General features: G+C 46.0%; 1 protein-coding gene across 2 annotated transcripts in view; it reads right to left on the bottom strand.

The window, feature by feature from the left end:
* The window catches only part of coro7 (coronin 7), a 125,689-nt gene that overhangs the window by 78,365 nt on the left and 32,746 nt on the right, over window positions 1-14,578 (bottom strand). For both annotated transcript variants that reach the window (XM_026164950.2, XM_026164947.2), the window contains exons 8-9: window positions 12,747-12,830; window positions 11,787-11,869 (exon numbers count right to left, since the gene is read on the bottom strand). In XM_026164950.2, coding sequence (XP_026020735.1) covers window positions 11,787-11,869; window positions 12,747-12,830 — 167 coding nt within the window. The remainder of the gene's footprint in view (window positions 1-11,786; window positions 11,870-12,746; window positions 12,831-14,578) is intronic.

Genomic DNA, 14,578 nt, shown 5'->3' with positions numbered 1-14,578 from the left:
CAGACTCAAAGCAAGCAAACCACACTGTAACAATCATCCATGTAGGTCTGGTTGCTTGCAACAATGATTTCAGCAGTTTCCACAATTATTCAGTAGGTGTTCAATTAAAATAGCTGATTACCATTTTAAACTAGCTGTTTGAGCATTCTGTAAATTAAAAACAGCTACAAATCCAACAATTAAGATAAAGTCCACTTTTCTTACCATCCTTTGTTTCCAAAGGGAAAATGTTTTATTTTTTAGTTTTTAGTTTTTTGTTAAAAAAAAGGAGAACAAAGGCACAAAACAAGACTCTACCTCCCACTAGTCCCCAGCCTTTTAGTCCTCTCCCTCTGCGGTCTAACACAAAGCATGCATACAATAGCCGGCTGACTAATTGACCTTCCTGAAATAATGTTAGCTGGCCTCATACAGAGGACTCTCAGTCAGTGTTAAAGCAGGAAAGTCCACAGAGGTTTCTTCAAGAGTGCACAGACCCTGAGGGTCCTCCACCTTTTCTTCATCAGTTCCTCCAGTATGCTTTGCACAATGGTGAAATTATTTCCTGGCCACCACCACCTCCTCCGCTCTCCCACCACCAATTACATCTTGACGGGTTTTTTTTTTTTTTTTTTTAATCTTCTTAGGCCAAGTGGACTTGCCCAGATGCAGACACACAACTCTGAACAGGAAAACAAAGGGGCCACGCAGGTGCAGAGCAGCTTTGTTGTCATAACATTTCCATAGAGACGAGTGAAATCTGACAGGCAGCGATGGAGTTCAGACCCTTCGCCGCTATTTTCCTCTCTGTTGTCCACCTACTACTCAGTAACATGTGCATACGTGTACACATCATTTATGTATGCATGGCTGACTCTGTGAATAAACACAATTAAAAGATGAGACTGCGCACACAAATAGTCAGTGAGCAGCAGCAGGCTTCAGCACTTTTCCTATTAAACTATGCATGGCATATTACTCCTGCCTCGCTGACACTGACATGTTTCCATGCTGTGGGCAGACAAATAGGGCCCACATGGGGAGAGATATCAGCCAGAAGCACATGTGGCCCACCTGCCACCAGCCGATCAGAGAGCGTTGAGAAAACTCGAGAAACAGAGGGAAATTTTTTTTTATTGAATTTCCTTCTGTTTTCTGTGAGTTCTCCTCTTAGGCAGCAGACCTGCCAATGGCAGGATGCAGATTGCTGGTTTCTATCATGGAAACCTGACCATAAAAGAGAATACAATGAGGAGACAATCCACCTAGCCTGCTCTCGCTATTAAATTATAGGAAAAGTCTGCTCGCTTAAACAGGCTTTAAAAATAAGGAAGGAAAGTTGGGCTGGTTTTTTTGAAGGTCCAGATGTGGCTGATGGCTGTGCAGAGAGTATACAGACTATTTACACATGGGAAACATCACCATTTCAGATATTATGAGATCAGCTGTGGCATCACTGTTGGCTATCATATCTGGCTTCCAGTATTTGGTTGACACATTTTCGTTGGCTGAAATTAATAAAACAATGACTGTAGTGTTTAGTTGACAAGTTTCAGCTTCAGACGAGTTCAGATTTGTACAAAAACGTCTGATCTGCTCAGCCACAAGGAACCTTATTGGACAAAACAGCTCAATGGAGGACAAACATTTTTTGGTTCTTTGTTGCTTTTATATTTAGCCCAGCCAACTATATTGTGAGAATTATAAAGGAAGACTCACTACCATGGACGTAAACCGCTTTGAATTAATGCTGAAAGGTGACACTTTATTAAAATTTATACAAAATTTATGGATTGTGTTAGATGCTTCATCAGCTTTTAACTAAACTAAAGATAAGAAGTACCACAAATTTTATTCTGCTCTTTTCTCAGGCTGTGTAAGTTTATCTATTTTCATCTCTCCTGTGCATGTAGAAGAACGCACATAACATATAAATTACGTGGCCATGACTCAACTCCTGCATGTCTTTGTTCATCCATATCCTGAGCTGTCTGTCATTCCCTTCTTACCTCTGTTCTTTTTTGCAAGACTATTAGGCGCACAATGACAGGCTCCAGTCTCAGAGGCAGGAGTTAGAGGCCAGCCTGCAGGGTGGGTGTGGGCAGGGTGCGAGGCAGAGGAAACCATGTACTAATGAGAAACACACTTCTCTCCATCACTCAGATTGGTCTTCTTACCACAGCAGAGAGAGGTGGCATTTATCCAGGAGGTGACTGGCGTCCAGAACCAAGGCATGATTTTAAAAACGGGAGCTCTGTACCGCACGACGGTTCTTGAGTCTCGTGAAAGGCGCAATCACGAGTCTTAGAAAACACATGGATTTGTTGAAAGGCACTTGGGTCCAAAAAGAGGGGGTTAAACTAGAATACAAATTTCAAAGGCATTAACAGATGGTAGACAAATCGGGTTTAAAAAAAAAAAGAGCACAGTAAAGAAAATAAGTAAAACACAGGTAAAAGAAAAGGAAGGAAAAACGATACATATAGAACTAGCTGCTTAAGTTTAGAAGATCTCCATCAAATTATTACAGTTCCCTTCATTGATACTAGCAGTGTATTTATTCCTCAGCTACTGGATATCTAACCCACAGAGCAAAGAAACAAGTGCTAAAATAATCCTGAGCAGTGTGAGCAGCAAAGATCCTAACTGTTATTGTGAGTGCATTTCCAATAAAGGGAAAAGAAAGACAATTTTCCAGATGCTGGAGAAAAACAATACCCACAGCTGCAAGTGCAACTCTGCTGCTGCTTTTGTTAAGGTTTGAAAGTGAAGTCTGACACGGTCTCGAGCCTCATAACTGAGACAAATTGGGGGGAGGCTTCAGCCTTCTAGTACCAAACCATTTGTTTAAATACCTTAACAACATTAGGACGTCCTCAAGTGCAATTTAATGCAGAGTGACTTCCTGCGACTAGTAATCTCCATTTCCATACCATTAATGTAAAGTATAAAAGAAACTAAAGAAATACAAAGGTACATGAAAGAAAACAGGAGGGAAAGAGGGTGAAAGGAGGCAGCCTAAGGTGGGAGTGAGAGACTTTTTATTTTTCCTTCTGTGGTGAGTTCACACAAAAGGGTCCTTCTGATCCCTGGAGTGCTGAGCACATACCTGCGGGATGAAATCAAAAACCCTCTGTGAATTATATTAAATATCCCCCGCCAAACGCTTCACATATTTCCATCTGCTTTTACCGCTTCTGAGCAGCTCCATTAGGTCTGGCTCTAAAAAGAAAAAATACTAAATTAGAAGCCCAGACACGAGCACCTTCAAAAACCCGGCTCTCCGTTTCCATTTCATCTATCCGTAATGGAGAGGTAGATGAGTAAGGGGTACAGATAGTAATAGACAGAAGGTCTCGGAGGCGGTCAGGTAAGGATAAAGATTCGTTGAAGGATAACAGCTGACGGTAGACCTTTTTTTTTCCGTCTTTGAGTTAATCACAAGGGGGAATTTCTCAAACTAAGAGCAAAAGAAGTTTAGGATTAGCATATGAACTTACACATGCAGCCAATAAAGGTTCATAGAGTAATGATATATTCACCAAAAAAAAGAAAAGAAAAGAGGGGATTTCAAAGCTCCCTCCTCCTTTTTCATCCTCTTCTTCTGGTCAAACTCCTTCTCCACTTAATCACAAACTGAAACCCTAAATGGCTAACAGATTTCAGATGCCATGTTTCAACTGTCAGAATGCTGACCGAGCGCGTGCGGCCACATCTTTACCCTATACCATCCCCCACAGCCGTACTGGTGAGCCTTGACCCTGCAGATCACCTGAAGAAGACTGTAGTTTTGCCTTTTCCTGCACCTCAAACAGTTGTGTTTGAGCTGGACCCAAACAGCAAAGCTCTATTTTTTTTTTTCTTAGAAGGTGAACTCCTAGAACGGAGAAAGGTCAGACTATCATTCAAACATTTAGTGGTATTTTTTTTCGCTCTGGTTTGGTAAACGGCCCTGCAGCTGCACCTAATACCCACAGGAAAGCCATCATCTGGGACTGATTTTGGAGAGCCCGGGCCGCTGCAAGAGAAAGGAGTGACTGTTCTGTATAAAAGGCTCGTTCTCTTATGGGGCGCAGGCCTCTTCTCAATCTATCTGATTAAAGGGAATTTGGCTCAATTATACACCTACTGTCATGGTCCTGGGCCATGTGGGCCCAGTATTCTTAGTTTTCATGTATTTTTGTATTTTGTTCTTTATTTAGGCCATGCTTCCTGGGTTGATCTGTTACGTTGTTCCTTATGTGTTTTCCCTTCGTGACTCTTACCCCCTGTGTGCCCCTCTGTGTATTTATGAGCCCTCGTCTCTCTTTGTGCTTTATTCTATGTTTTCCCCAGCCCGTTATGTCTGCGTTCTCCCCGTGCTCTCTCTCCTCCTGTTTGAACCTCTGTGTATTTCCTGCTTTACTTTGCCCATCTCCCATCAGTGTTACGTCCACTCCTGCCGTGTCTTGTTATGATTATCAGTGTCACCTGTGTTCCCCGTGTGCATCCACTTCCCCTGATCTTCCCTCATGTGTATTTAGTCTCTGTGTTTCGTACAGTCTGTGTCGCGTCGTCTGTGTTATCTCCCCTACCCCTTGTCGTAGTATCCCAGCCATAGTTTGCATTTTGCTGTCTAAATCTCATTAGAGTCATAGTTTCCCAGTCTATGTTCAGGTTTTCCCTCAGTTACTTTGTTGTTCTTTTCTATGAGTTTTTCAGCCATAATAAAAGGCTCGTTTTTGTTGGAATCCACTCCTGCATCCTCGTTTGTGTTCGCACCTGGGTCCACCACACACCTTTCCGCACGGTCTGCCTCCGCAGACCTTGACAGTACGACGCGACCATGTCGGACTCAGCGGACATTTCGGAGGAGGTGGGAGAGGAGCTGAACAGGCTCTGCCGCGTAATGGATCGCATCATCGGATGCACGGATCCGAGAGTGGTTTCCACGGGATTGGCGGCCGTGGACGCCATTATGTTGCGGGAGCCGCGGTTGCGACAGCTCCCCCGCCTCGTCGAGGCATTTGACTCCCTGGGCCCCCTGAAGGAGGAGCTTCGTGCCCGTGCGCTGGCCCAGAGGGTCCTGGATGCCGCCTCAGCACCCACACCTCCACCCCGTAAACGGGTGTCGGCGCCGCTGCCTCATGAGCCAGAGGCTGCGACAGGGGGAACGCTGAGGCCCACTTCCACTCAGCCATCGCCTCACCGTGGATCGGCTTCCTCGTTTCCGCCACCGTCATGCTGCACTAACCGGCACACGGAGGCGGTGGAGGCCGTAGACTTCGGGGACGATGAGCGTCAGCAGGTGTTACGGGCTTATCGGGAGGACGAGCTCCGGTGGAAACCCTGGCTCATCCCAGAGGAGGAACTCTCACCTGCTGCACCGCCTACCAGCCGCTCGCCGTCTCCAACCCGCTCAGACTTCGCTTCCCCTGCCTCGCCGTTAGCGAGGATATGGGCAGAGGAGGATGTTGCCGCTACGCCACCCTCTGCAGTGGTGGCATCAGCGCCCATCGCGCCAGCTACCAGAAGGGGGCGGCGCCGGCGCCGCCGTTGCACCGCACTAACTCCGGTGAGTGACTGCGTTTTTGCGCCTCACGTCCCTTCTATGAAGCAGGGTGAGATGAGTGTTGATTCGCCGGGACCGGAGACTATAACGGAATTGGGCTCCAGAGCTGAAGGAACTGTGTGTGACTGCTTTGAAGGAGCACGCAACGAAATCACAGACCATGTTTTTGACTCTGTAAGATCTGGGACTTTTTCTAGCGTTGCTCTCTTAGTCGCACCACATGAAGCCCAGGTTCATGAGACGGCGAAAGGGGTCCACACGTCGGCAGTACAGGTTGCTTCTGAGCCTGCTAGGAATGGCGTGAGCTTTCTCTCCGCCTCAGACTGCCTTCTACCTCAGCCGTCTGTTCCCGCTGGAGGGTCCGAGGGGCCCGTTCAGCCACCTGTCTCAGCTGGAGGGTCCGAGGGGCCCGTTCAGCCTCAAGCCTCGTCAGCTGGAGGGTCCGAGGGGCCCGTTCAGCCTTCTGTCTCCGCTGGAGGGTCCGAGGGGCCCGTTCAGCCTCAAGCCTCGTCAGCTGGAGGGTCCGAGGGGCCCGTTCAGCCTTCTGTCTCCGCTGGAGGGTCCGAGGGGCCCGTTCAGCAACCTTCCTCATCAGCTGGGGGTTCTGGAGAACCGCACCAGCCTCATGCCACGTCAGCTGGAGGGTCCGAGGGGCCCGTTCAGCCTTTTGTCTCCGCTGGAGGGTCCGAGGAGCCCGTTCAGCAACCTTCCTCGTCAGCTGGGGGTTCTGGAGAACCGCACCAGCCTCATGCCACGTCAGCTGGAGGGTCCGAGGGGCCCGTTCAGCCTCACGCCTCGTCTGCTGGAGGGCCCGAGGAGCCCATCCAGCCACCTTCTGCTACGCCGGCTCCAGCCTGTGCTTCGCCTGCTGCGGCTTCATCAGAGTCTCCGTCAGCCGCAGCTCCAGAGCCTTCGCCAGCAGCAGCCTCAGAGCCTTCGCCAGCTGCAGCCTCAGAGCCTTCGCCAGCTGCAGCAGCCTCAGAGCCTTCGCCAGCTGCAGCAGCCTCCGAGCCCTCGTCAGCTGCAGCAGCCTCCGAGCCCTCGTCAGCTGCAGCAGCCTCCGAGCCCTCGTCAGCTGCAGCAGCCTCCGAGCCCTCGTCAGCTGCAGCAGCCTCCGAGCCCTCGTCAGCTGCAGCAGCCTCCGAGCCCTCGTCAGCTGCAGCAGCCTCCGAGCCCTCGTCAGCTGCAGCAGCCTCAGAGTCTTCAGCCTCGTCTGCCGCGGCTTTGGCCTGTGCTTCGTCTGGTCCTGTGCCCACCGGGCCATGGCCGGCACGCCTGACACTGGAGAGCCGCCGCTGCCTTCCACGCGGCCGGCCCCCTGAACTGCTCCGTCGTCTCCTCTGCCGCCGCCGCTGCCTTCCGCGCGGCCGGCCCCCTGAACTGCTCCGCCTTCGCCGCTGCCTTCCGCGCGGCCGGCCCCCTGAACTGCTCTGCCTTCGCCGCCGCCGCTGCCTTCCGCGCGGTCGGCCTCCGGAACGGTTGGACTGGACTTTTGTGTTGTCGCCTCTCGGGTTGGCCTTCGGGCCTCTTTGGACATTCGCCTTCCTGTTCTGGACTCTTTTGTGTATTTGTGGACTCAGTTTTGTTCTCGTGCTCCTTGTTTTTGGTTCGTTTTGTTCCCTCCGTCCTGGTCCCCCGCCTCCCGCCCTGGGTGGGGTGTTTTCTGTTTCGCTTGTGTTTTGTTTCTCGGGTTTGGGCTGTCGGGAGCCAGCCCTTTAGGGGGGGGTGGTGTCATGGTCCTGGGCCATGTGGGCCCAGTATTCTTAGTTTTCATGTATTTTTGTATTTTGTTCTTTATTTAGGCCATGCTTCCTGGGTTGATCTGTTACGTTGTTCCTTATGTGTTTTCCCTTCGTGACTCTTACCCCCTGTGTGCCCCTCTGTGTATTTATGAGCCCTCGTCTCTCTTTGTGCTTTATTCTATGTTTTCCCCAGCCCGTTATGTCTGCGTTCTCCCCGTGCTCTCTCTCCTCCTGTTTGAACCTCTGTGTATTTCCTGCTTTACTTTGCCCATCTCCCATCAGTGTTACGTCCACTCCTGCCGTGTCTTGTTATGATTATCAGTGTCACCTGTGTTCCCCGTGTGCATCCACTTCCCCTGATCTTCCCTCATGTGTATTTAGTCTCTGTGTTTCGTACAGTCTGTGTCGCGTCGTCTGTGTTATCTCCCCTACCCCTTGTCGTAGTATCCCAGCCATAGTTTGCATTTTGCTGTCTAAATCTCATTAGAGTCATAGTTTCCCAGTCTATGTTCAGGTTTTCCCTCAGTTACTTTGTTGTTCTTTTCTATGAGTTTTTCAGCCATAATAAAAGGCTCGTTTTTGTTGGAATCCACTCCTGCATCCTCGTTTGTGTTCGCACCTGGGTCCACCACACACCTTTCCGCACGGTCTGCCTCCGCAGACCTTGACACCTACTGACTGGGCCCTGCGCTCAGGCACGGCCCACACAGTCAATAAGGAGCGCAAGAGTACAGGCAGCGCACTAGGAGTACTCCTATCATCCACAACAAAAGCCTCTCTCCATCAGTTAACAGCACAGTCTGTCAGCAGCGCTTGCCTCAGAGGGCAAGTCCTTAGTATAACCTGTGACTGGTTGTAAAAGCAGTGAGGCTGGCTCTCCAGGGGCAAACATATGTCCTTCCCAATCAACAGGCAGGTCACAGTGATCTACTTAAATCAGCCTCTAGCCAGACATTAAGAGACACCAAAATAACAGAAGGTCTAAATGAGCATGCATGCAAATGTATGGTGTTTGTGTCCATTAGGAGAGGAGGGTAACACTGATAGGGACCGAGAACAGTTAGAGGAGGTCACAGCCTGAAATTCTCCTGAGACTGCAGTTCTGTCAAGCTGAATGCTAACCGAGTAACCCCTGGAGAACTGACTGTCATCTTTATGACCCGATTACAAGCTAGTATGCAAGCAAACATCAGCGAGAGGCGGCTGTGTAAGTGTGGTCAAAGTATGTTTAGCTGCTGAAGTGGGGGGAGGATGCATAATTATCGTGACGTCTCAAGCATTTACACAACAAGCTGGTAGCAATCGTGCCCAGCTATAAAGTTCACTGATTGCAGCTGGCTTAAAGACCCAATTAAACTCATTATTATAATTCTGGTTTATAGGGGGAAGAATATGAGGGAGAGAGCAGTGCACACAGACCCGCACAGTTCCTCGTTGTGCAGCTCTACAGCTTGCATGGAAAACAGACTTGCAGTAATAGCCACCTTAACATAGTTCAAAATGCTCCTCTCAGACTCATCACCCCTCACTTTTTTCATTCTCCATTTCAACCCCGACCAAAAAATAAACATTTCCAGCCCATTATTCTCCATCCAAATTATATTCCACCCACAACTCTATTTTACTGGCTCATGATCCTGGGCCTCTTTATGTTGTGACAGTCCAAAGAAAACAGTTCTACTGAATGCTGTCTACAAGCAAAGCTAACCTGATACAAGCCAGCTCACTGCTTCAATTACACACCATGTTTACCGCAGCTGTTTTAATTAAAAACAGGCAGGAAAACATGAACAAATCCATCTTTATATGCACCTCAGGCTTAAAACGACAAGGAGGAAGTGCCCTTCTATGGATGTTTGACTTTGAGTTTCCTTGGTCACTTGTTTTCAATCTATTAGGTGCAGAGAAAAATTAAGACAATATCCCCTTTTGATTAGTGCATTTTGTCTTTGCCATAGCTGCTTGGTAAAACACTAATGCAATGCTCAGTTAAAACAAAAAGAAGTAGAGGGGGGAAAGGAGGTTAAAGACAGTTTGTTCCTGTCGGGAACAGGCTGATTGATGTTTAATTTAAGCACTCGTGCTAAAAATATTACACAGACATGGACACAGTGTCTGAAATGAGAACAAAAATCTTTTTCCACTACTTACAAAATAAGACACAGGTTAAAAAAAAAGACAGTGAGACAAATAGGCAGTCAGCAACATTTTGACCTTGGCCATTAAGTAGAAACCAGCCAGCACTTTCTATTATCAGTAAATACTGATTGCAGACTACATCTAGTAGTTTAGTTTGATAAAGAGGTTGGCTAGTGCTTACATGGATATGGCTGAATAGAAAGTAATCACTGCATTTTCCCCTCAATTTGACTCCTGAAGCATTGTTTGTTTTTGACACTGATGTATCCCACTGCAGAGAATAACCAAATACAATGGAGACTCGGCCTGTAACGGCAGCTTGGGTCAAAAGTCCGGCAAGGGCCGTAGTTAAAAATACATTTAAAAAAATAAGAGTGAAGGTTGTGAAAAATATCAAGAGAAAAATGGGGATAAGCTGGCATGAGAAGTTAATAAACACGAAGTTTCACTAATAGGCGCACAACCCGATACTAATGTTTGGCAATTGTGTGGGTGCAGTTGTGGTTTCTTTGTTATCCTTATACATTTTTTTCAGTGCCACTCTTTTCTGGAAACTTGGCTGTACAAACAGTTATCTTCTAGTAATAACTTAGAGTATTTTGAGGGGAAAAAAGGCACGAGAAAAAACTATATCATTTTTTAAGCTGTGTAAGAGTGAGACGGCAATATTGAAAAGCAGTAAATGATGAGGTCTCGTCTCTCGGTTAAATGTCTGTTTCTTTTATATCAGTGCTGGTGTACAGACATCTGGAAGGGATGTGGCCTTGCGAGTAAAAGCTCTCTGACACACATCTCGGCATATGATAGCATGATTGAAGTGATTTAATACAGGACATCCAAAATACTGCGGATGGGACAGCTCCAAACCTTGCAATTAGGTCCAATGGAAAAATCACAGCATTAAAACTGAACTACTATCAAAAACCAGGAAACCAAAAGGCTTGTCTCAAATTAAATCTAATGAATTTAATAAATGCAAGATGAGCCGTTTCTCTGTCAGTTAAAAAAAAAAAGGGGGGGGGGGGGGTGAAGGGAGGCTCATAAAAAAAAAAAAACAGACACTGGCTGAGTAAGATGAGAGTCGGAAGGCTTAACAGCTTGTCCTCAGATTAGTGACCGTCCTCACGCTGTTTGTCCATTATCTTTGAGTTGTTCTGGTTTTCTGGTTTTTTGGGTGAGCTTGACTTGACTTGTATGACTTGTATCATGGATCTCACAAAACAAATTACCAGTTTTGGTAACAGGAAGTAAACACTGGCATCTGTGGCATCACGTATCCCCTAATTCCAAGAAAAGTGCACAGGCACCAAACAATGGGATGATTGCGAAGAGGCACTCAGACATGCAACTATCTGTCTCAATCAAATGAAAGAGGAAATAGAGGAAATGGAGACGAGTGGCGAGCACGAGGGCAGAGGGAGGGAGAGCAGAGGCTGGTACTTAGGGACCTTGCTGTATTAACTCCTCTCATTCACTGGAAGAAAACAAAAACTATGACATTCCACAGAGACCGCTTCCCTCTGGTAGTGTTTTGTCTAATAAAAAACTAGGCCATAAAGCTTCACACTTTCTGGTGCAGCCACACGTGGACACCCAGTCTGAATAGCAGTGCCAGAAGAACAAATGTTGAATCTGTCCTGCCGTGGCCATTTCACATATGGCAAGAAAAATGCTTTTTGCAGTAATAATAATGATAATAAATTTACTTCATCCACCACAGACTACAGCATGACCCGACAAAGTCCAGTCACTTTATGAGTGGAATGACTTGGAAGGCCAGCCTGTTCATAACAACACTACAATGCATGAGCTCAATCTAACAAAGGAATCCTCACTCCCACCTCCTCTTTTCTCTTTCTTCCTCCATCCTTCTATTCCCCTTGTCTCCCCTCTGGAGCCCAGCCACGCTCCTGCTGTCCTCCGGTCCTCGGCAGCCGTGTTTGGGAAAATAAACTGAGCGGCTGGAGAAATGACAAGCAGCGAGCTGAGGGAGGAAGTGTCAGTGTGTCTGCTGCTGCTTCCTGACCCTTTTGCAGCAGTCGTAGAGAGAGCGACGCTCAGCACACATGTGCACACGCTTTGCTCCACTGAGACAGTACACGAATCTGTCTGCGACATTCCCGGAAACAGCAAGAATGTGGAGGAACAGTGTAAAAACTCTGGGAGGTCCACATGCCTGTCTGGCCATATATCATTGCATATGTGCCAGCTACACACTAATATGCCCACCTACATGATATGCACACACAGATACACCGTTGTACTGCAACACATGACCTCGTAAACTCTCACTCACAGACAAACACTTAAAAGTGAGAAGGTCAGTGTCATGGCTGTGTGAGTCAGTTATGGACACAAACTGATGCTGTACTCACCCACTGGAAGTGCCGAGCGAAACAGAGCCGAGCGAAGAGGTCAGCTTCCTGCTGTCCCAAAGTCTCGCCTCACGACTACGCATCTAAACAAACAACAAAGTAAGACACTGAGTACTCCGAACAGAGACAGAGCACGCCAAAAGGGGTCAAATAAGTTACTTTTTTTATATGAACCTAAGAGGTGTTTTTGAAATTGTCACATATTACAGCGCTATGTGATGCTAATTTTCAATTTTGATTGCAGGATGATTGCACAGGTCATCGGGTGGGAGGTAACCTCTCTCCAAACAATCAGTCTTAACTCAGACTGACTGCAATCACTCACACAGAGGAGCGCAACTCGTCTGCGATGTATCTTTATGCCAGTGGGGAATCAATTGGCACTATTACTGATTGTATTCTACACTAATCCAATGTTGCCAAGCACACATGCAGCTAAGTCCCTGCTTGTGGAGGATTTTCTGAATTTCCATATCAAATCTATGAGGTTCTGGCTAGACTCTGAATGTAATTAATGTGAAACAGATTGAAGGAGTCGGCAGTACTTTTCACTGATTTATCACAGTTATCACTGTGTTATCATAAATTTCAGGAAATAGGCATCTGGACCCAATTCAATGGCAAACACATAGCAAACTCCAATCAGTCTTTTTTTTTTTTTTAAATCGGCTGCTTTACCAGCATCTTAACGCAACAAGACGGCACCTGATTGCAAATTTATTGCACACAGTTGGAATAGTTTTGGTCATGCCAATCACCATTTCCTCTTGTGTGATTGGGAATTTTGGAATAATATATATATTTTTTAAATGCATGAATAAAACAATTTCCTGCCTGCGGTGTCTCGTGTTTTTGGTGTAAGTTTTATACATCTTACTGTACAAAGAGGCACTGATTCTGTAATTCTTACAGTGACAAACACTGTACCAAGTATAACAAGTTGGCTTCACACTTTCTCACCGTATCAAAGCCAGTGGTCAGTAAAAGATCATCTTTGGTCCACAGGATCCGTGAATCCTTGTTGCTTTGAAGACTCTTGGCACTCTATGGGAAAAATAATACAAAAAAATAAATAGATTACTTGACTTTCCAATCGGCATCACAAGAAGACAAAACACGTCATTTTTCCTGAAAGTTAAAGTCTCAGTGGTGAAACCCAAACTTTATAATTAAGAATTTTTATTGAATTAAATGCAAAAACATCAAAACAAAAGGAATGAATAAGGCCGCTCAAAGACGCAGACATGGAGTGAGGTGTATGAGATAATTTGTACAACAAGTTATTGAGTAATAGTCAAGTATCAAACATCTAGGAGATACTATTGGAATCACAACAACTTATAAAAAAATTGTCCCCATTACTGCTTGACCTCATTTTTACATTTTTACAATTAAGCCTTCCAAACATCTTCTCACAAGGATGTCCATCATTTGTTTAGCAAAAATTTTTAGTGTCAGAGTTGTCGATTCTTTCCAAAGCTTCAGGGCTAGAACCACATCAATACTCTCATTACAGGCTTATTCAACTGTGGTAAGGTACCTGAGGAGATCCTTGGTGACATGGGGGAAGTCACACTTCAATCACTGATCAATACAATCCAAAACCTGCATGTACTGACTATAGGAATGTTGGCACATAGATGCACCTGGATGTTACTTTCTATACAATCTTTAATTTATATGTATTTCCAAAAATTATCAGATCATTTCAAATTATAGCTTTCCCTAAATTTAACATACAAATCACCTTCTTTAAAGAAATCATCTAGCGCTCTGACGTCATCTCTCAACCATTCAGCCCATTAGAGAAACCCCCAACTTTACATATAACCTCCAGGTCTAGCTCAAGATAACTTGGGAAGTGATGAGTGTATGATTTGCAGCAAAAAGAAGAAAGGGGAAGGACTACAGACAGGATTCACAGGTGCCTCACATCCCCGTGGCTGGACAGAACAGGACTTGCCCCATGAAAGGAGAGCTTGTTATTGTTGATGTAGCAGACAAGGGGACTTCTGCCTTGAGTGCAGCTAAGGTTCCTAAACTGTGACACTACTGGTGTATTCATGAGTCTTTGTTGCACAGTTTCCATGGGGAATATGCGCAGAAACAGCACAACCGGGCCGAGTTTACCGGGTGGTCTCGAAATACAAATGACACACATTGTCAGAAGTAATGCCTAAAAACAACAGGGAGTGTTGAAATGTAAGGAATGTGGCAATCTGTAAAGACAACATATTAAAGAGGAGAAGGCAGAAGAGTGCATGTAATTGAGCAGGATTTTGTGTGTATTGTGTTAAACACAGAGTTTCTACTGACTCACTTCATATGGCATGTGCTGTGATTATTGACAAAAGAGCTGAGACGAGATAAACTAAGCTCATTCACAGAATATCCATCAGCTACTTTCAAGTGTTAAAATCACTTATTAAGAGCCTATCCATCAGGACAGGTAATACAAGTAAAGTCTCACAGCCACTCTCAGTCAGCAATTCCCCCAATATCTGTGTAGTAATACTAAAGTTACACTGAGCTTTAAGCATAAGGAATGGGAGCCAGTGATGAGATTTCCATGGAACAGGAGCTGTGAGCCCCTCAGCCCAATATGCCTCACAAAATTAATGCTGTCTTCTTTATGGACATACTAACCCCGAGGAACACGGCTGAACTTCTGTGTATGGCAAGAAGACAGAGGCTTGTTTTCTAGGACTCAATTCTAACAACCTCCCTACAGAGCATGCAGCCTCATTCTTGTGCAACCGTTAAATAGTCACAGATGACAAATTGTAAAAACA

The sequence above is a fragment of the Astatotilapia calliptera genome, chromosome 4 (genome assembly GCF_964374335.1).
Source record: "Astatotilapia calliptera chromosome 4, fAstCal68.1, whole genome shotgun sequence".
NCBI classification, from domain to species: Eukaryota; Metazoa; Chordata; class Actinopteri; order Cichliformes; family Cichlidae; genus Astatotilapia; species Astatotilapia calliptera.
Note: the sequence above shows the minus strand (reverse complement) of the source record. Positions and strands in the feature narration are given on the sequence as shown.